The 18,473-nt window shown below is 39.8% G+C and overlaps 1 protein-coding gene across 1 annotated transcript; it reads right to left on the bottom strand.

The window, feature by feature from the left end:
• Positions 1-7,651: 7,651 nt before the first annotated feature.
• Positions 7,652-14,651, bottom strand: LOC122051945 (pentatricopeptide repeat-containing protein At1g61870, mitochondrial-like). Its single transcript, XM_042613297.1, has 2 exons — positions 13,400-14,651; positions 7,652-7,996 (listed from the first exon to the last, which is right to left on the bottom strand). The coding sequence occupies exon 1, from the start codon at positions 14,593-14,595 to the stop codon at positions 13,417-13,419; it is 1,179 nt and encodes a 392-aa protein (XP_042469231.1). The 5' UTR covers positions 14,596-14,651; the 3' UTR covers positions 7,652-7,996; positions 13,400-13,416.
• Positions 14,652-18,473: the final 3,822 nt, after the last annotated feature.

The following is an 18,473-nucleotide window of genomic DNA, read 5'->3' as shown; positions in this document are numbered from 1 at the left end:
AAACAAAAATATCATATTATGTCATACATACATCATGTAGCATCAGTATATTTTCTTTTGAAAATTATTTCTTTTTGATGTATGTCATAGCTCATCATGCATTATTTCAATTTCCTTGTAATTAAGGACAATGACATTTACTAACAAGTGACATCTTAGGTGAATGTTCATAATTCAAAATGCTTAGATAGATATGCATGAACCCTTAGTTAGAGCAAAAACCAAACTCTATATCTCACAAAGAACCATAAGGTGACTTGTATGTATTTTAGTACACATTATATACAAGTAAGATGCTAGGATGATGAACAAGACTCAAGATGTTGATTTAGTGCATCTATTTGAGTTTTGATTTCATCAAAATATATAGTTATGTGTATTCCAATCATTGGAAAAGCTAATGTACAAGTCATGTGCATTGAGTCCAAAGAACATAATTGGAAATTGCTTTTGAAAATTATTTTAAATATACTTTGGAAAACCTTGGTAAAGACTATCTTTTGATAATAATCATCATTGAAAAGTTAGACACAAACTTGGAAGAAACATTGAAGTTTTTACAAGTTTCTAATTTTATGTCAATCTTTGAAAATCAGATGTATTTTCTTAGAAAGCTATTTTTTCTTGATAGTATATACCCTAAATAATGTCTACAATAATTTTTATGATTTTTAGAATTTTGTATAATTTTTAGGGCATTTTTGAATTTCACTGAAAATTAGATTTCAGGAAACCAGACTTCTAATCGATCGAGTGATCGATTGAGACAGGTATTGTCGCGTGCAGAAGTTCGCTGAATCGATCATCTGATCAATTCAACCTTGTCTGGATCGATCAGTGGATCAATTCAGAGGTAATTTCCATGAACAGAAGCTCGCGGAATCGATCAGGCGATCGATTGAAAGTGTGTCAATCGATTGAGTCCCAACCCAATCGATTGAAAAGGCTGATTTTGGCCGGGAAAGTCAGATTTCAGCACTTTGAATCATGTTTAGACTCTTTAACCACTCCTAAATTCTTAGAATATATTTATATACATTTAAGGATAGTTTTCATGATGAAAACAAGGAGAAATGGTTAAGGAACACTAGGTTGAAGTTTAGGATGAGGTTAGTTTCAATATTAAATCTTTTAAATCTCAAAACTTAAAATTTTTAGGTTTCCTAAAGATTTAGGGATTCTAAGTCATTGTTGGTGCAATGACAGAAGTTTAAAATATGTTTTTAGGGATAGCTACTCTTTAAAAATATGGAAATATTTTTTTGAAAACATAGAAGGTGGTAAAACCTTCTTTTGTAAAATGCTCAAGGTTGAGCATGGGGAAACAATGGTAGATTAGATATCTTCATTGTTGGAAAGAAGAATGCTCTAGGAGAAGCATTGGTTACAATGAAGGGTATGAGACCTTCATTGTTGGAAAGTAGAGTGCTCAAGGGTGAGCATTGAATACAGTGAAGGATATGAGACCTTCATTGTAGTGTTGTGAATAACATATGAGGTTATGAACAACGTTGAGTAACTCTTTAGGGGGAGACTTTTTGATGTGTGTCAATAGAGGAAGAATGTAGGGTTTAAGTTAGACATTCATTGCTTTCTAGGAAAGGGAGAGAATGAAGGAAACACTCATTCATGCATTAGCATGAAGAAAAGTTGAGGCTATGGTATTAGCCTTAAAGGTATTGTCAAACATCAAAAAGGGGGAGATTGTTGGTATAATATTCCTAAGTTAAGGTTGACCTGGTTGACTAAGCTTGAGTTGGCTCAAGCTTGAGTATTGATGTTTGAGTTTCGATGTTTAATAATACATGGAGATTGTAGATGCAATCATCTGATTGGAGGGGTTGATTGTTGATACAATTCTCCTCTGGTCAAGAACTGACCATTTTGATATAAAGAAGAGTCAAGTAGGTCAAAGAGTTGACCGGATACTTGATTGGGAAATTCCTAACTGGAGGTTAGGCAGGTGAAAGTCCTAGTGAGTGAAGCCAAGAAGTTGGAAGTCCTGGTGAGTGAAGCCAGGTGAAAGACCTAGTGAGTGAAGCTAGGCAGGTGAAAGTCCCGGTGAGTGAAGTCGGGTAGTGGAAAAATCCTGGTGAGTGAAACCAGATGAAAACCCTAGTGAGTGAAGCTAGGTGTGAAAGTCTTGGTGAGTGAAGCCAGGCAGATGGAAAGTTCTGGTGAGTGAAGTCAAGCAGATGGAAAGCCCTAGTGAGTGAAGCTAGGCAGAAGGAAAAACCTGATGAGTGAAGCTAGGCACGTGGAGATCCAGGTGGGTTAAGGTTGACCGGGCACCTGATGTTGGGAAGCCCAAGTAGGTCAAATGATTGACCGGATACTTGGCACGAGGAAATCCAGATGGGTCAAGGTTGACTGGATATCTGGTGGAAGTCCAAGTGGGTTATGGAGGACCGGACACTTGGCACAAGACGGTAAGTCCAAGTGGGTCAAAGAATTGACCGGACACCTAGTGAAGAAGTCCCAACAGGTCAAGGTTGACTAGATGCTAGGCAGAAGGTGTCCCAACAGGTCATAATTGACCAGATGTTGAGTTTGGGAACCTTGGACTTGAGTTTAGGAAAATCAAGGTTGGGGCAATCGATCAGCTGATCGATTGACCTAAGCCCAATCGATCAGTTGATCGATTGGGAGCAAATGTCATGAGCACAGGAGTTGCCCAATTGATCAGCCGATTGATTGGGCAACGCCAATCGATCGACTGATCAATTAGAGTTGGTTTTCTCATGCGATTGTGAGGAAGCTTGAATCGATCATTGGATCGATTCAGGTTATTCCAGAGAACACAGAGGCGCATTGAATCGATTAGCTGATCGATTCAAGCCTCCCTAATCGATTGGTCAATCGATTGGGTTGTGACCATTACAAAGGAAGCATCGGTCTTCCTCGCAGTGATACTGTATCTCTTCCTCTCCACTTCTTGCGATCATTCTCACAGGTTCACGCCAGTTCTTGAAGTTTCTTGGAGTACGGTGTTGTGCACTTCCAAGGTCAAGAGGCGTTCCACACAAGAAGGAGAAGCAAGCTAGGGTTTCCTCATGTGTGTAAATCTTGTAAAATTTATTATTATATAAGCTTATTTTTCTTTCTTCTTGTATTGAGAGGTTGTACAAGGCTTCTCCGCCTTCGATAGTTACCGAGAAGGAGTGTTTTATTAGTGGATGAGTGAGTGAGGGTCGGATCCTTAGATTAGTCACCTCTTCTTGAGGTGAATACTAAGTAAATCCTGGCGTTAGCGTTGCTTGAGTGTTTTCCACTGCACATCATCATCACGAAGCAAGTCAATGAAGTATGAAGAGCTATTCACCCCCCTCCTCTAGCTACAAATCGCCCCTATCAAATATTCGAGCCGATCTTGAGCCCATTTAATACTGGCTCGAAGGATCGTCGAGCCTGTTCGAGCTCGACTAATTTAATATTTTAATATTTAAAATAATTACTACTTTAAAATTAAGTAATAAGTTGATGAGGTGTTTGTGGCTAGAGTGTTTCATAAGGTTGGTAGAGGTTGAAGGTTTGAATCATAGCTTGTGTGCACTTGTTTTTACATTTAAATTCACTGTTTTCGAGCCGAGCCTCTTTAATTTTCTCGAGCTCGAGCCGACCCAAGCTCAAGCTCAACTCGGCTCATTTGCAGCCCTAGTCTAAAGAAGGTGAATAGCACTACAAGTTAGAATCAAAATTCTCTTTTGTGTTCTTAGCAAAGACAAGCACATATTACATAATTAAAATAAATATAAAAGCAAAGTAAGAGACGCAAAAGAATTTACTTAGTTTGCAACTAGGGAGATTATTAATCCAAGAAAGTGGAAGCTCAAGATCTTCTTCGATGAATGTGGAATAGCCCCTTACAATGATTTAAGCATAAGTAAAATGAAAACAGAATTCATAGATGAAGGTATAAGTGTGTGTTTTGTTAAACTTCGAGAACTAGAGCTCTATTTATAGCCAATTGGTCGAACTAGCCGTTTGTTGATGTGGAAGTTCTTGGGCGCCTGGATGTGGTCGCATCGATCCACTATGCAACTGCTCTTTGTCAACAAAGCTATCGCCATTTGGGTGCCTGGACCCGATCCTTGTGGCTGGCTCCTTGTTGACGTGGCCTCCAGTCTGATCCTCGCTGCAATGGGTCGCTAACATAGTCGGGACATCCCAGGCACCTGGACCTAGTCCTAGCGCTTGGAGTTTAGGCACCTGGACTTGGTCCAGGCACTTGGACATAGTCAACTCAGGTTGATTTGTCTGGTCGCTTGGGTGATTTTTCGACTGTCCAAAGCTTATCTGAACTCAACTCCAGCCTTCTCCTCGAGTAGTCTTTCTCTCCGGCTTCTTATCCCTCAGAAGTGTTGTGTGTGTTCATCTCGTCCGCCAATGTACTCTTCCATAGCATATTGTCTCTTGGATGCACTGAGCTCGTCAACTCACTTCCTGTGTCATCTTTCTCACTAGCTGCGTCTTCCACTCAACTTCTTATGTTTTTAAGTCCCTACACACTTAGACACAAGATATCAAAAATGTAGAGCCTAATTTAACCCAGTTGATCACATCAAAACTTACTCGGGGTACTTATAAAAATAGCATAAAAGAAAGTAGGAACTCCAGATTTACTTGGTTTATAATCGGGAAGGTTGCTAATCCAAGACAATAATAGTTCACTAAAAGATCTCCTTCTTTGATAAGGTCGGAAGCGGAGAAGCCCCTTACAATAGTTGAAAGTACAAACTTTAACAAAATAGAAATGGAAATGAAAGTACGAGTGTGTTCTTTACTACTAGCTTTAGGGCTCTATTTATAGCCGCTAGTCAAAAGTGATCGTTGTTGATGTGACATTTCTGAGGCACCTCGAATGCTTGGAGGTACCTCCAACTGGATAAACTTTATCCTTATCACTACCAATGTTTAGCTGTTCTAGCATGCTAGAGGCATCTCAATTCATCGGAGGCGCCTTAGTTAAGTTGAGATGGACTCCACTGCTTATATTTTCAGCAATGGATCTAGCTCTTTGGAGGCATCTCGGTTCATCGGAGACGCCTCAAGTCCCGAACGTGGCAACAATTTCTCTAGGCATTCGAGGTGCCCAAGCTATCCAAGGCGCCTCAAGTCTTTAGGTGATTAGGATGCCTCCGTTCAATTGGAGGCGCCTCGAATCGTCAACTTTCAAGCTGATCATTTTCTAATTTTGTTTACTTGGGTGATGGTCCGATCGTTCAGAGTTGAACTCACTCGAACCCAACTCCGGCTTTCTCCTCAAGCATACTTTCTCCCGGCTTCTCGTCCCTCAGATGCACTGTGTACGTCTTTCTTGCTCCATCATGTACTCTTTTACAGCTCCTCATCTCATGGATATACCAAGCCCGTCGACTCTTTTCTCGTGTCATCCTTCTCGCTCATTGTGTCTTCTACTTAACTTCTTGTATTCCTAAGTTCATGTACACTTAGACACAATGCTTCAAACATATAAAACCTAACTTAACTTGGTTTATCAATATCAAAATTAACTTAGGATATTTACAATTTATATGATTGAACTCTAAATAAGAATGAAAATCTTGAAAGAGTGAACTCTAGATAATTGTAAAAGTTATTGAGAAGTGAACTCTAACCAAGTGAGTCTAATAGTGAGGCTATGCATGTGAAAGTTTTGGTAGTGAAACTACACAAGTGGAAGTTCAGTGAACACTAGGCAAGTAAAAGTTTTGGTATAAAATTTGGCATGTGAAAATCCTAATAGTGAGGTTGGGCGATTGAGTCTCTTGGCACATTACAAGTTTAACTCTAGTATAATTAGAGTTTTAATCGACCCAGTCATAATTTAGTTGACTAAATTATGACTTCATGTCTTACATTTATTGGGTTATTATGTTTATAGCAAATATTATGGATTATAAGAAAATAAAAGGAATTTTTCTTTTTCTAGACGATTGAAATGATCAAAATCTACATAGTTCGTTTGTCTTTTTATGCTTATTATCTAATGTTGCTTACTCACTTCCACTTTTTATTATCATAGTGGTAGTTTTTTTTTAAAATCAATTTTGCATTCCTGATATTTTTTTATAGCTCTCATTCAATCATCAACATTTGAGCTTTCAAAAAATTCAAAAGTCAAAGTTAAAATAAAGCGTCTTCATCCAAAATATTAACTTTGAAACTAAATCTTTATTTTACAATAATGATTTACATTAGAATGCTATGATAGAAAAGATGAAATAATTTTGGATCTTTTATGATTACTATCATAAAATATTAAAATATAATTTACTGTCTATTTTATTGAAATTTATAAAATAATTCTCAAATTTAATTTTTGAATATCGTTATTGTATAATTATCTTCGCCTTTACCTATATTTAATATATACAGTTTAATGATCACGCAATTAGGACATCAATTGGCTTAGTTGGTATCTAAATGAATGATTACTTTAATAATTTTTAAATTTTGAGATTAATTTCTAATGAGAATAAAATATTTCACTGAGTGTTTGATCTACTCTATAAAAAAGTCATTACACTAGAACCAATATTCCTATAATTTATCCCTTGAAAAATAAAAGTATGAGATCATTCTAGAAGCATAGTTAAGATGATCGAATTTATCTTCCACTCTAATATTTTCAGTATATATTTTATTATTATTATGTGATTTTTTTATTTTATGTTACTGTTGATGTATGAATAATGTTAATTTATTACAATAGGATGATAACTAGTTATAGGATGATAAATGTATTACAATAGGATAGAAATCAAATCTTGACATGCCCTTATAAAAATTTCTCCCATTCTCTAATCACTTAATAATCGACTATATAAATTGATCTCGATTTAGATATGACTACAATAATATTAAATTTGACTTGAACGCCCAAATTACTTTTATAGGCAGTTTGTACCTCATTAATCTCTATCAAATATCTTTGATTTAAGAAATATTTAATCGACTAAATCAACTCTAAATTACAAAATAAATCTAAATATTTGTTCCAAGAATTATAAGGAGTTCAAGTGTAGCCTCTAATTTGTGTTCCAAAGTAATTTGGTTCGTAAGTTATTCTTCGATCAAACTGATTTGATGGATTAGAATTGTTCAAAATTCTTTCAAAAAAAGCCTATCTATTCGATGCAGAATTAAAACTGTGAATAGTTTAAATATAATATTATTTAAAAATTTAAAATTATAGAAAATTATGATTTTTTAACATATAACTTATGTTTTAAAGTTATAAAAAAAATCATGAAAATTATATATATTTATATGAACGTTTTGTTTTAAAACTTTTCAAGGGTTAAAATTATCAACAAAAGAACCAACAATAAATTTGTGAGGTTGAGATTTATTGAAATTATTTTATTACATAAATGTATCATAAATTTATGAAAAAAAATGCAAACGACTTTAAATTGATCATAAAAAAAAATTGGAAGATGGTAATTCTTTTAAAAAATGTAACATAAATTAATTTGCAAATCAACATCTATTGCAATCAGTAGCAGTAATTGTTTTCCAAAAAGCTCAGATCAATACGATTTCAGAGAACAGAACACAAAGCAATACAAACAACCAGTTGTACACAAAGCAATACAAACAACCAGTTGCATTTTGTTCAACATGACAACGATCAACGATCAAGAAGAGAGGAAAAACGCAGCAGCAACTTCTTTGTATTTCAAGTTCGCTAAAAATGGATATCTTTGCTAAAATGAGAATCACGGTTTTTTTTTAAATCCTTTTTTTCGAGGTCCTCTGTTGACCAGGATTCACTTCTGGGATACAACACGACCACATATGTGACCATTACAATTACTACCAAAACAAGATCCCAACCACCGAACTGGTTCCTGAAAAACTGGATCCAAGACCAAAAGCAGCAACTGGCCTCATGATCCGGTCGGCGCTTGTTGACTGGTTAGGATTTGCAGATGAATGGAAGCTAAGTTATTGAGAAACCAAATTATGATGGTGCATCCCGTAGGAGCTCCTGCAAGTTCAAGTCTCTGATTAGAGTGGATAAATGCAATACAAATATAAAAAGATCATTATGGTTGTGACTTTGAAAGTAGACAAGAAAATTAACATTCCACTGAAATCCTAGGTAAATAAAAACTGAAGATGTATTCCTAGTCCTTGATTTATGATCCAATCCGCACTCAGTGTAGCATTTAGTAAAGTGAATTAGATCAGCCATCCTCTCCAAAAAATGGAAACTAACATTAGAAGTCCAGACCTTAATCATACATTTATTAGTGGCCACACAAGATAAAATGCAGAATAAAGTTTTTGACGAGGATAATATTACATGGACTTCAAACAAATTATGAGATAAAGTTGAACCTATGAATGCCTAGGTTCAACAGCTCCAGCGCCTGTAATGCATCAATCTACAAAATACTAATGTTCCCAATTTCAAATATTTGCCCAGGGTGGAAGCTGATCAGGTATTGATGCATTACTGGCTGAAAAGTTGTGTGAAAACAGTTGAGGAGGAGAATAATGTATGGTAATGCATTATTCGAAATAGAAATATGAACATTCATAATCTTATTCAAGTTGGAACATGGTAATGTATTATACAAAAGAGAAATATGAACATTCATAATCTTATTCAAGTTGGAACATGGTAATATATTATACAAAAGAGAAATATGAACCATCAGAATCTTATTCAGGTTGGAACACAGATATTATCTATGTTCAGGTTATTAGAAAAAACAGAACTATGATAGAAGATAAGGACATAATACTGAAGCAATAAAAAATTAGTGTCAATCTTCAACAGAAATTATCTTCAAAAGGAAAGTTAATGACAATCTATAAGAAAATGAATGGCCGTCGTAGTTTGACTCCACTTGTGATGCAGAACAAGAAGAGGGTTTGATTATTTGAAGCTACATGGGGTAAGAAACTGAAACATAGTTTTAAAAAGTATAAGACCGTAGAAACTTAGGCATCACACCTAAAGAACTCTAACCATAAAAACGACATGTAGGAAGATTATATGACACAATGTAGAAGCTTAAATTTTCTTTAAAATTTCACTCTTCCATTTCATACTCAGCAATACAGCAAAAACATATTTATTCATCCTGACTAAAAGAAAACATAAATGACTCATAAAGTTTATTTTGACTAAATCTTAGAATTTCTCACAATCAATAAAGGCTCTTTTGATTGACTCTTCAACTTCTCAAAGTGACAAAGTTGACTAAAATATGGAACTACTATATTTTACACTATTTCCCAAATAGACACATCATTATCCTAGGTATGTCAAATTAAAAATTGGGCTATGAAATCTTCATTTCTACACTTGCGACTTTTAGAGGAAGATACCAGTTGCCAACATCAACTCTGCCAGGGTAAAAAGAAAAATATTTCATAAAGTCGTAGTTCAGCTGTTTAATCCATTATCAATAAACCATATACGTTCATAAAAGAAGAGTTGCCTTCCATTTGACAAGATATTGTTGACAACTCCCTTTTCTGACAATCTGACGGTCATTGCATCTTCAATTTTTTCTTTCTTTATTTGAATTGATGGCAGGAGAGTAATAGGTTCATTACTTGTCATACCATCTTCATATTCACAAAATAAGGTGAAATCATCAATTTTGAATATATATCCATGTTGGTGGCAAATAAGGACATAAGCATTAAAGCTTATTTGCTTCAAAATTTTAAGGACCAGCATTATTTAAGTGAAGTTTTCTAAAACTTCTTGGATATCGTTCAAGCTTTATACAACCATATTCATATTACCTTCCTGAAATTCAATATTCTTTTTAGATGAACAAGCATCTTATATCTCACATGATCATGCATACCTGGTATATGTTTGCTAAAAGCATCAACTTCAACACTTGATCTTGCCTCCAATGGAATAGGAACCAAATAAATTGATTTTCTAGGACCGTACCTATTACAATTTCAAATGGACTTCAAATGGATTGTGTCTAGTGATCCATTTATAGAATTGTTATATGCAAATTCAGTTATAGGAAGATCTTGATCCCATGTGGCAACATACTCTCCAACCAGGCGACAAAACAAGTCACCTAAATTTCTATTAACTGACCATTAGTTTAAGAATGGAAAGAAAAAGAAAGCTTCAGCCTCATATTCCATAAGGTTCGCTAAAAGTATATTGTGTGATTCACGTCTAGATTAGAAACAATTGTTAATGTAAAACCATGAAGATGAACAATTTCCTTTACAAAGAGCCTAGCAATGTGAACAACATTTGAAGATTTTAAACATGGAATAATATGCATTGTTTTTGAGAAATGACCCACCACCACAAATATAGTCATGTCCTCGAATGGTTCTAGGTAAAGAAGGTACAAGCTTCATGCTTACATTCTGCTGTGGTTTGTGTAGCATATAGAGTTGCATTTGCAAACCTCTATTTTCATTCTTCCTTTAGATAACTAACATGCCTGATATCTAGAAATAATCTTGGCTACGTGCTTTGTGTAGCATAGGGAGTCACATATGCAATCCTCTATTTCCATTCTTCCTTTAGATAACTAGCATGCACGACATCTAGAAATAATCTTGCCTACAACTTTTTAAAGAAAGGCCAATGGAAATAATCTTCGACGATAGCAATACTCTTATCCCTTCCAAAATGACCTACAGTCCCACAGCATATAACTCTCATATTCACTTGCTCGAAGACAAAATTGGGTTCCCATAAAGAGATTTCTCTTAAAGAGTCATTTTGCATTGGAAAATTAGGAAATTCACTACGTTTTCCAACATACAAGGTAGCAAAAATATGAGAGTTTCTCAAAGGGAAAGAGAGGCTAGAAGGAGGAAAATAACAAGAGTTTTAAAGCAATAGAGGGAGGGGAGGCTACGCCACCATCAACTTGTGGCCTTCCTCGAAGACAATTGAAGAAGAAAACTCTGTGTCTAGGCAGTTTTCTAAATGGCAGCCAAGGCGGCCGCCTAAGCGGAAGGCAAGCATCAACCGCACCGCTTTTGCCTGAGGTAGTGCTTTAGACGATAACTCACCTCCTTCCGCAACCGCTGCGCCTTGAACTGCCAACACGACACGTCACTTGGGCCTGGCGACAAGTCCGGACACGTCGCACAAGCCTAGATATGTCGTCCAAGCTCGAAGACGACCCTGGTAGCGTCGCCCAACCCGGTGATGCGTCCAGACATGTGCTAGCTCGGACAAGTCGCCTGAGCTAATGGCGGGCTTGGACGCATCACCCAAGCCTGGCGAGGGACTTGGATGCTTCGCCTGGTCCCCGTGATGAGTCCAGACGGGTCACGTAGTCTCGGCGATGAGTCCGAATTCGTTGCAAGGTCTCGATGGTGAGTCCCGTCGGACTCGTCGCCTAGCTATTTGTACACGAGTATGTTAGGTTAATTAAATAACTTTATGTTAATAATTTTAATTAACTTTTAGTTATGATTGAGATAATATAAATAGATTTAATTAAAACCTAATAAAATTATCTCATTAATATATATATATATATTAAAAAATATTTTAGTTGTTATTTGTGTTTTTTTAATTAATATATTTTATTAAAAGTAAATATCATAAAGAATAATGACTATTTATAATATTATATATAAAAAATAATAAAAAAAATTCAACTGCCTAAGCACCGCTTAGACAGCCGAGGCAGTAGGCGGTCACTGACCACACCACTACCGCCTACCGCTATTTACAACATTGTGTCTAGGAGAGGTTCTCATTTTGATACTAATTTGAGCATGTAAATCTTGTATCGTATTGTTCTACAAAGAGGACTACTTTCACTATATAAATGATTGGCATAACAGCACCCCGTGTGGCAATTAACACATAACACAACTATTATAAAAAACAAAAGCATGAAGCTCTCATCAATGCAGGTAGAAAAAGTCTATTGTACGTAGCCTTATGCTTTGTAAGACATTGTTTCAGAAATTCAAACCCGTGACCTCTAGGTCACACGACAGCAACTTTACCATTGTGCCAAGGCTCCCCTTCACATAACACAACTATTATAAGTTCTAATAATGCTTAAGGAAAGAAAAAAAAATAGTTGGCTATTATACATTAAAGTAAGGGCACTAAATATGTTATGCCATACATGGTTTACCGATTGACCACATTGAATCAGGATAACAAACAAGGTAAAGAAATTCCACAATGACATAGTTAATCAATCATGACTTAGCAAAACCAATCAACTTTAAGCAGGTAATGTCTCTATTAGAGAAATAAAAAGTAGAAAGCATAAAGAGAAACATGGTAAAAGATATATTTGTTAAGTATTCTTACAAGATAAAAACAAATAAGGCTAGGAAAAAGAAACTCAGGTAGAAAACCTGAAGTAACTCACTGATATTGAGTAGTGTTACTGGTTTTCCATGTTATGTCATGCCTTTTGTCATACAAAAATTCAGAACAAGTTACTGCATGCTCTGATGGTATAAAACTATTTAGCATAAGGGTTAAGAAACAGCTATATGGCACTAATCTCATTATACTACATTTGTATTATACTTCTAGTACCGGAGACTTGTCTTGCAAATTTGTCATACTAAGCAATTCCACTTGTCAATTGATGGAATGTTATGGCCTTAAAATAATGGTAAAAAAATTTGTGAGGTTGGGCATAAAATACATTTCTTTCAATCATCACAGACTCCGGCAAAGTAGACATTAATTAATTCAAGGTTAAAAATGCAAACATGAAAAAAAACAACCAGATGTAAAAATGCAGATCCAAAAGGTGACAGAACACTTGTTCCTTGAGTTCAATAGGAAATGTCAACCGTTGTAAAATAAAAAATTTAACAATGTAAAGACAGTTATGTGGCCAGTCCAGTATTAGCATATTTAAAAAATATTTACATATATAAAAATGACTAACATACAATAATGTACATTTGTGAGACATCTGATTCATACTTCATGTCAGTGTAATTCACACAAAATACAAAAAGTATATACAAGCAAACAAAAAGAGCAGCTTAGAGTTTTTAAATCAATTTGTTTCACTTTTACTCTAAATAGGTCCGAATGAACTTCATAAGTTTTTTTTCACTGCACATGCAGTCACATATGCAATCTACAAATTACAAACCATATGTGATCGTTGAGTGTCCCACTTCAAATTACACCTACGAGATCACATATGGCTTTATAAACAATGGACCAAACAGCAACATGATTAAAAATCTACAAGAGCTAAACAAATGGAGCATCAATGGTAATAAATCCTTCTCAATTGATTACCAAGTACACAGAACATATCAAGAAGGTGAATGACAACTAAAGCAAAGAGTATATGCACAAAAACACATGAAAAACTGATCAAATAAATCCAATCTAGGCTACAAAAGGAATGTGCAGACAAAAGAAAATAAGGCATACCGCTAAGATTTTTCACACTATTTTGGAAATGCCTCTTCCACTTCCTTCCACATATCTGCATTCCCTGGGAACTTTTCTTTCACCTTTTCCATTATATCCCTTGCCTCCTCCACCTTGGAGGATCCAATGAGCCCTTTCACAAGCATCTTCATGGTTGAGAAATTTGGGATCCAGTTCTGTGACATAGAATCCTTGCAGACAGATAGTGCAGCCTCAAAATCCCCACCTTTGCACAAGAAGTGTATTAGAGTGAAGTGGCATTTGCTAATTGGAACCCGACCTCGTTTCTTCATCTCCTGGTAGAGCTTCTTGGCATCCTCCAATTGGCCCTCATTGCAAAACCCAAATATCAAGTGGTTATAAGTTATCCAAGTAGGCTTTATTCCTTTTTTTTCCATCTCCTTGAAGAGCTCCTTTGCCTCATTTGTGCGCTTTAGCTTGCAGAGGCTCTGGATCCGTGAGTTGTAGATGCCAAGCCCATGATCACAGCCGTGCTTCTTCAAGAGCTCCAACACTTTCTTGACGTCGTCAAACCGCTCTTCCATGTAGAAACCAGCAAGTGCATTGCAGAAAGTGATCGTGTCGGGCTTGACGCCGGCATTGCACATCTTGTCGAGCACAGAATAGAATGAACGGGTGGTGCCCGACTCTGAGAAGGCCTTGATGACATTGTTGTAGGTTTCAATGTTAGGGGTAATGTCATGGGCGCCTGGGAAGTCGCTGAAAATACGGCTGACTTCCTCGTGTCGACCGCCGACAATGCAGGCGAATAGTAGCGCGTTCAGGGTCCGGGCGGAGGGAGATTTCTGGAAAGTGCGGATGGCGTCGTCGTGCAAGCCAGCTTGACCATAGAGTACAATGGCATGGGGAAGGGAGGCGAGAGAGAGGGAGTCAAGGATCGAACGCACTTCAGTAAAGGACCGGGACTCGGCGAGGGCGGAGATTGCATCGGAGAGAGCGAGGCGGTCGAGGTGGGAATCAGAGGGGCAGAGCGAGGCAGCACGGCAGATGTCCACGATGCGCGAGGGATTAGTTTCCGACTTGAGGAGGCGGAGGGCGGCACGAGACTTCTGTTTGCTAGTGAGCACAGCGGAAGGGTCGGAAGGGTTGAGGATGGACGACGGCGAAGAAGAGGAGAAGGCGCGAAGGTACTGTTGGTGACGGAGCTGGTTGCGAACGAAGGCGGCGACTGCCATGGCGACCCAAGAGATGATCTCTTGAGGGTTTAGGGTTTAGGCAGTTCAAAGAAATGCGGTCTGGCGAAACAATTTTACGCCCTCCTATTGCCATCCAACGGGCAGGGTCCAGTCACGGTCTGCCCATCCACGGGCCTACTTTCTCTTTTAATTTTCTATGGAATAACCATTTTCTAAAAATAAAAAATGACAATAATCAAAAGACTATTTTTTATTTATCAAAAATGCATCTCACCCCACCGATCCTTCTATAAAATGATACTATTTTTTGACAAGTCGATTTTAAATTTAAATTGTGAATTGAACAGGCATATTTAACTTCTTCAATAATATTTAGATTATAGTAATTATAATTTTATAGCTATTATAATTCATATAGTAGCAACCGTAAAGTTATAATTGTTATTATACAAATTTAATATGTTCATCTAATATTTTTATTGTAGTAACTATATTTTTATAACTGCTATCTATAAACTTATCTTGTTTAACATCATTCATGCTATGACACCTATAAAATTAAAACGGTTATAATTATTGATCCGGTGGTAATAGCCCGGGACCCCTTAATGAGGGATCAACGTCACGTGGAGGTCGAAAGGCCAGGTGGTCCGTCGAAGAGGGGTGAGCCGACCGGACTCATGAGAAAAGGACAAGCCGATCGGTCTGCCAGTAAACATCTGATAGTAAAAGGCGCCCTGACAGGGGTCGGGGTTCCGACGCTCAATGAAACAGTAGATAATGACCGAGCGGAAATCCTAAGAGAAGGCAGGACGTAATGGGCGCGCCGCCCGGCCGGCGCATGGAATTAGGGCCGTCCGGACGACGCTCTTCGTCTAGCCGGCCGGATGGACGTCCTGGCCAGCGGTGGATAAATAGTGACAGGAACATCTGCTGACAGTCGTCAAGTCGTATGGCTAAGCCATACTCCTAGTCTGACAACAGGGTGTCCTGTTGTTCCATCGAAGGCGCGATGGGACTGTTGCAGTATGGCGTCAGGTAAGCTTTCTGACAAACACATACCGAGGTATGGGCTCCGGACACGTATGCGCCTCGGTGGGCGTGTAGAAGCTCTTTCACCACTCTATATAAAGGGTTGCAGACTTCGCCGGAGGTACGCGTTCTACAAGCTTTGGAGCCACTTTTTCCACTACTTGCTTACCTGACTTGAGCGTCGGAGGGTCACCGCCGGGAACCCCTTCCCGGCCCGACTTCTGTGCAGGTTCGCCGGAGGTTCGTGCGACCAGTCGAAAATCCACGCCAGCAGCCGGAAGCGCCACGTGCCCAGCATCCGTTGATTCGGCATTCGGACAGGATCAATTTGGCGCCGTCTGTGGGAACGCTCCTGCATCCGATCGGAAACAATGGACGAGGCTGGACGACAACACATGGTGGCGCTTTCGAACGAGGAACTCGACGCTCTGATCGAGATAAGGGCCGCTAAGCTCGTGGAGCAAAAACAGAAAGCCACAGCCGAGCGGCCAGAGCAGCAAGCAACATCAGCGTCTGGTGGTCGAGCGGAAGCACCACCAGCCACCGTTGCATTTTATCGAGCCCTATTCCGCACCCCTGAAGCCCTACCAGCTCATAGAGATAGGGGATCTTCTTCGGATGAAATGCCTAGACGAGATGACAGAAAGGGGAAAGCCCCCCGAGCGGACGCATCACCCGAGAGAATTAATCGCCAATTTTCAGAGGCTATTCTGAGAGATCCTTTGCCAAAGCACTATGTGCCTCCGACGATCGGCGAGTATAATGGGACAACTGACCCAGATGAGCATCTGGGTAAGTTTGATAACACAGCTACTCTCCATCAATACACAGATGGAGTAAAGTGCCGAGTTTTTCTTACTACTCTCTCGGGATCGGCTCAACGGTGGTTTCGGAGGCTGCCGGACGGATCCATCACAAGCTTCAAGGACTTCCGAACGGCCTTCCTCCACCATTTTGCGAGCAGCCGGCGCTACCAGAAAACGAGCGTGAGCCTGTTCGCCATCAAGCAAGAAGCCCGTGAATCGCTCCGAGCTTACATCCAGCGATTCAACAAAGTGGCGATGGATATTCCAACGGCCACTTCGGAAACCATGATGAATGCCTTCACACAAGGCCTAGTGGATGGGGATTTTTTCCGATCACTCATCCGAAAGCCGCCCCGAGATTACGATCACATGCTACACCGGGCTAACGAATACATCAACGTGGAAGAAGCGCAAGCGGCCAGGAAAAAGGAAACTCCAGCCGAGCGGGCTCCACCGGCCGAGCGGAAGCAGCACGCCGCTCATCAACCGCCTAGAGGACCAAGGGCCGAAGCAATCCGATCCCCCCACGCCAGGTCCCATGTGCAAGAGGTAGCTGCCGCCCGGCCCAAGCCAAAGAAGAGATGGACCCCGATGTTCTGCTCCTTCCATCGGACGGATACGCACAACACAAGGGATTGTCGAAGTCTTCCCTTCGTGGCTCATCCTGTGCCCCGGAATGCCGGACGACGGTCTCCCTCAGTCGACAGGAGACAGAGAACTCATGAAGCCGATCGGACGCGAGCTGATAGGCCACAGCAACAGACTCCCGATCGGCATCGTTCTCCAAGGAAGGAGAATCGCCGAGCGTCCAGAGAACGGTCCCGACCGTCCGCTCGGGAAGAGGAAAATAGAAGCAATACTTCCCGAGGCGATATCAACGTTATTGCTAATGGGCCGACTGGAGGAGACTCCAACCGAGCTAGAAAGGCGAGCGTCCGGCAGCTCCAGATTCATGCGGTCGGCTGTAGCCGAGAACGAGCGGAAGGACCCGAAATTAGTTTCGGGCCCGGGGACTTGGAGGGAGTTGAAGTACCCCACGACGATGCTCTGCTCATCAAAGCGGTAATAGCCAATTACACTATTCATCGCGTATTTGTTGACACAGGGAGCTCAGTGAACATCATATTCAAGAAGGCGTTCAATCAGTTGCAAATTGATCGAGCCGAGCTGTTACCCATGACAACTCCGCTCTACGGGTTTACGGGTAACGAAGTTCAGCCGGTCGGACAGATCCGGCTGGCTACCTCTCTGGGAGAAGAGCCGCTCAGGAGGACAAGGACAACAAACTTCGTGGTGGTCGACTCTCCCTCGTCCTACAACGTCATTTTGGGACGACCGGCGCTCAGCGAATTCCGAGCGGTCGTCTCAACCTTCCATCAGAAGATCAAGTTCCCCGTGGAGGACAAAGTGGGAGAAGTACAGGGAGATCAGCTAGCAGCTCGGCGATGCTACATCGAGATGGTCCGAGCAGAAGCCAATGCCGCTCGGAAGGCGCCCCGGATTGAGGTAAACGCCATCACCGAAGAGCCACCCTCTTTAATTTATGAAGAAAAAGAGGAAGTGCAGATTCACCCAACCCGATCGGAGGCCACGACTTTTATTGCGTCCGATCTGGAGGAGAGGCAGAAAGAGGAGTTGATCCAATGCATCCGAAGAAATTATGATGTCTTCGTCTGGTCGACACATGAGCTACCTGGAATTTCGCCAAGCATAGCGCAGCATGAACTACATGTCCGACCGGACGCACGGCCAGTGAAGCAAAGAAAAAGGGACTTCAGCGCCGAGCAGAATTCCATCATCCGAGCGGAGGTGGAAAAACTTCTGGAGGCCGGCCATATACGCGAGGTGCAGTTCCCAAGCTGGTTGGCTAACGTAGTATTAGTCTCCAAGCCGGGCAACAAGTGGAGAGTGTGCATAGATTTTCGGGATCTCAACAAAGCTTGCCCGAAAGATTTTTATCCTCTGCCCCGGATAGATCAGCTGGTGGACTCTACGGCCGGCTGCGAATTAATCTGTATGCTCGACGCCTACCAGGGCTATCACCAAATGCCGCTCGCCCGTGAAGATCAAGAAAAAGTC

Source organism: Zingiber officinale, chromosome 3A, assembly GCF_018446385.1.
Source record: "Zingiber officinale cultivar Zhangliang chromosome 3A, Zo_v1.1, whole genome shotgun sequence".
Taxonomy (NCBI): Eukaryota; Viridiplantae; Streptophyta; class Magnoliopsida; order Zingiberales; family Zingiberaceae; genus Zingiber; species Zingiber officinale.
The sequence above is the reverse complement of the archived record's forward strand: the minus strand, read 5'-3'. Positions and strand labels throughout refer to the sequence as shown.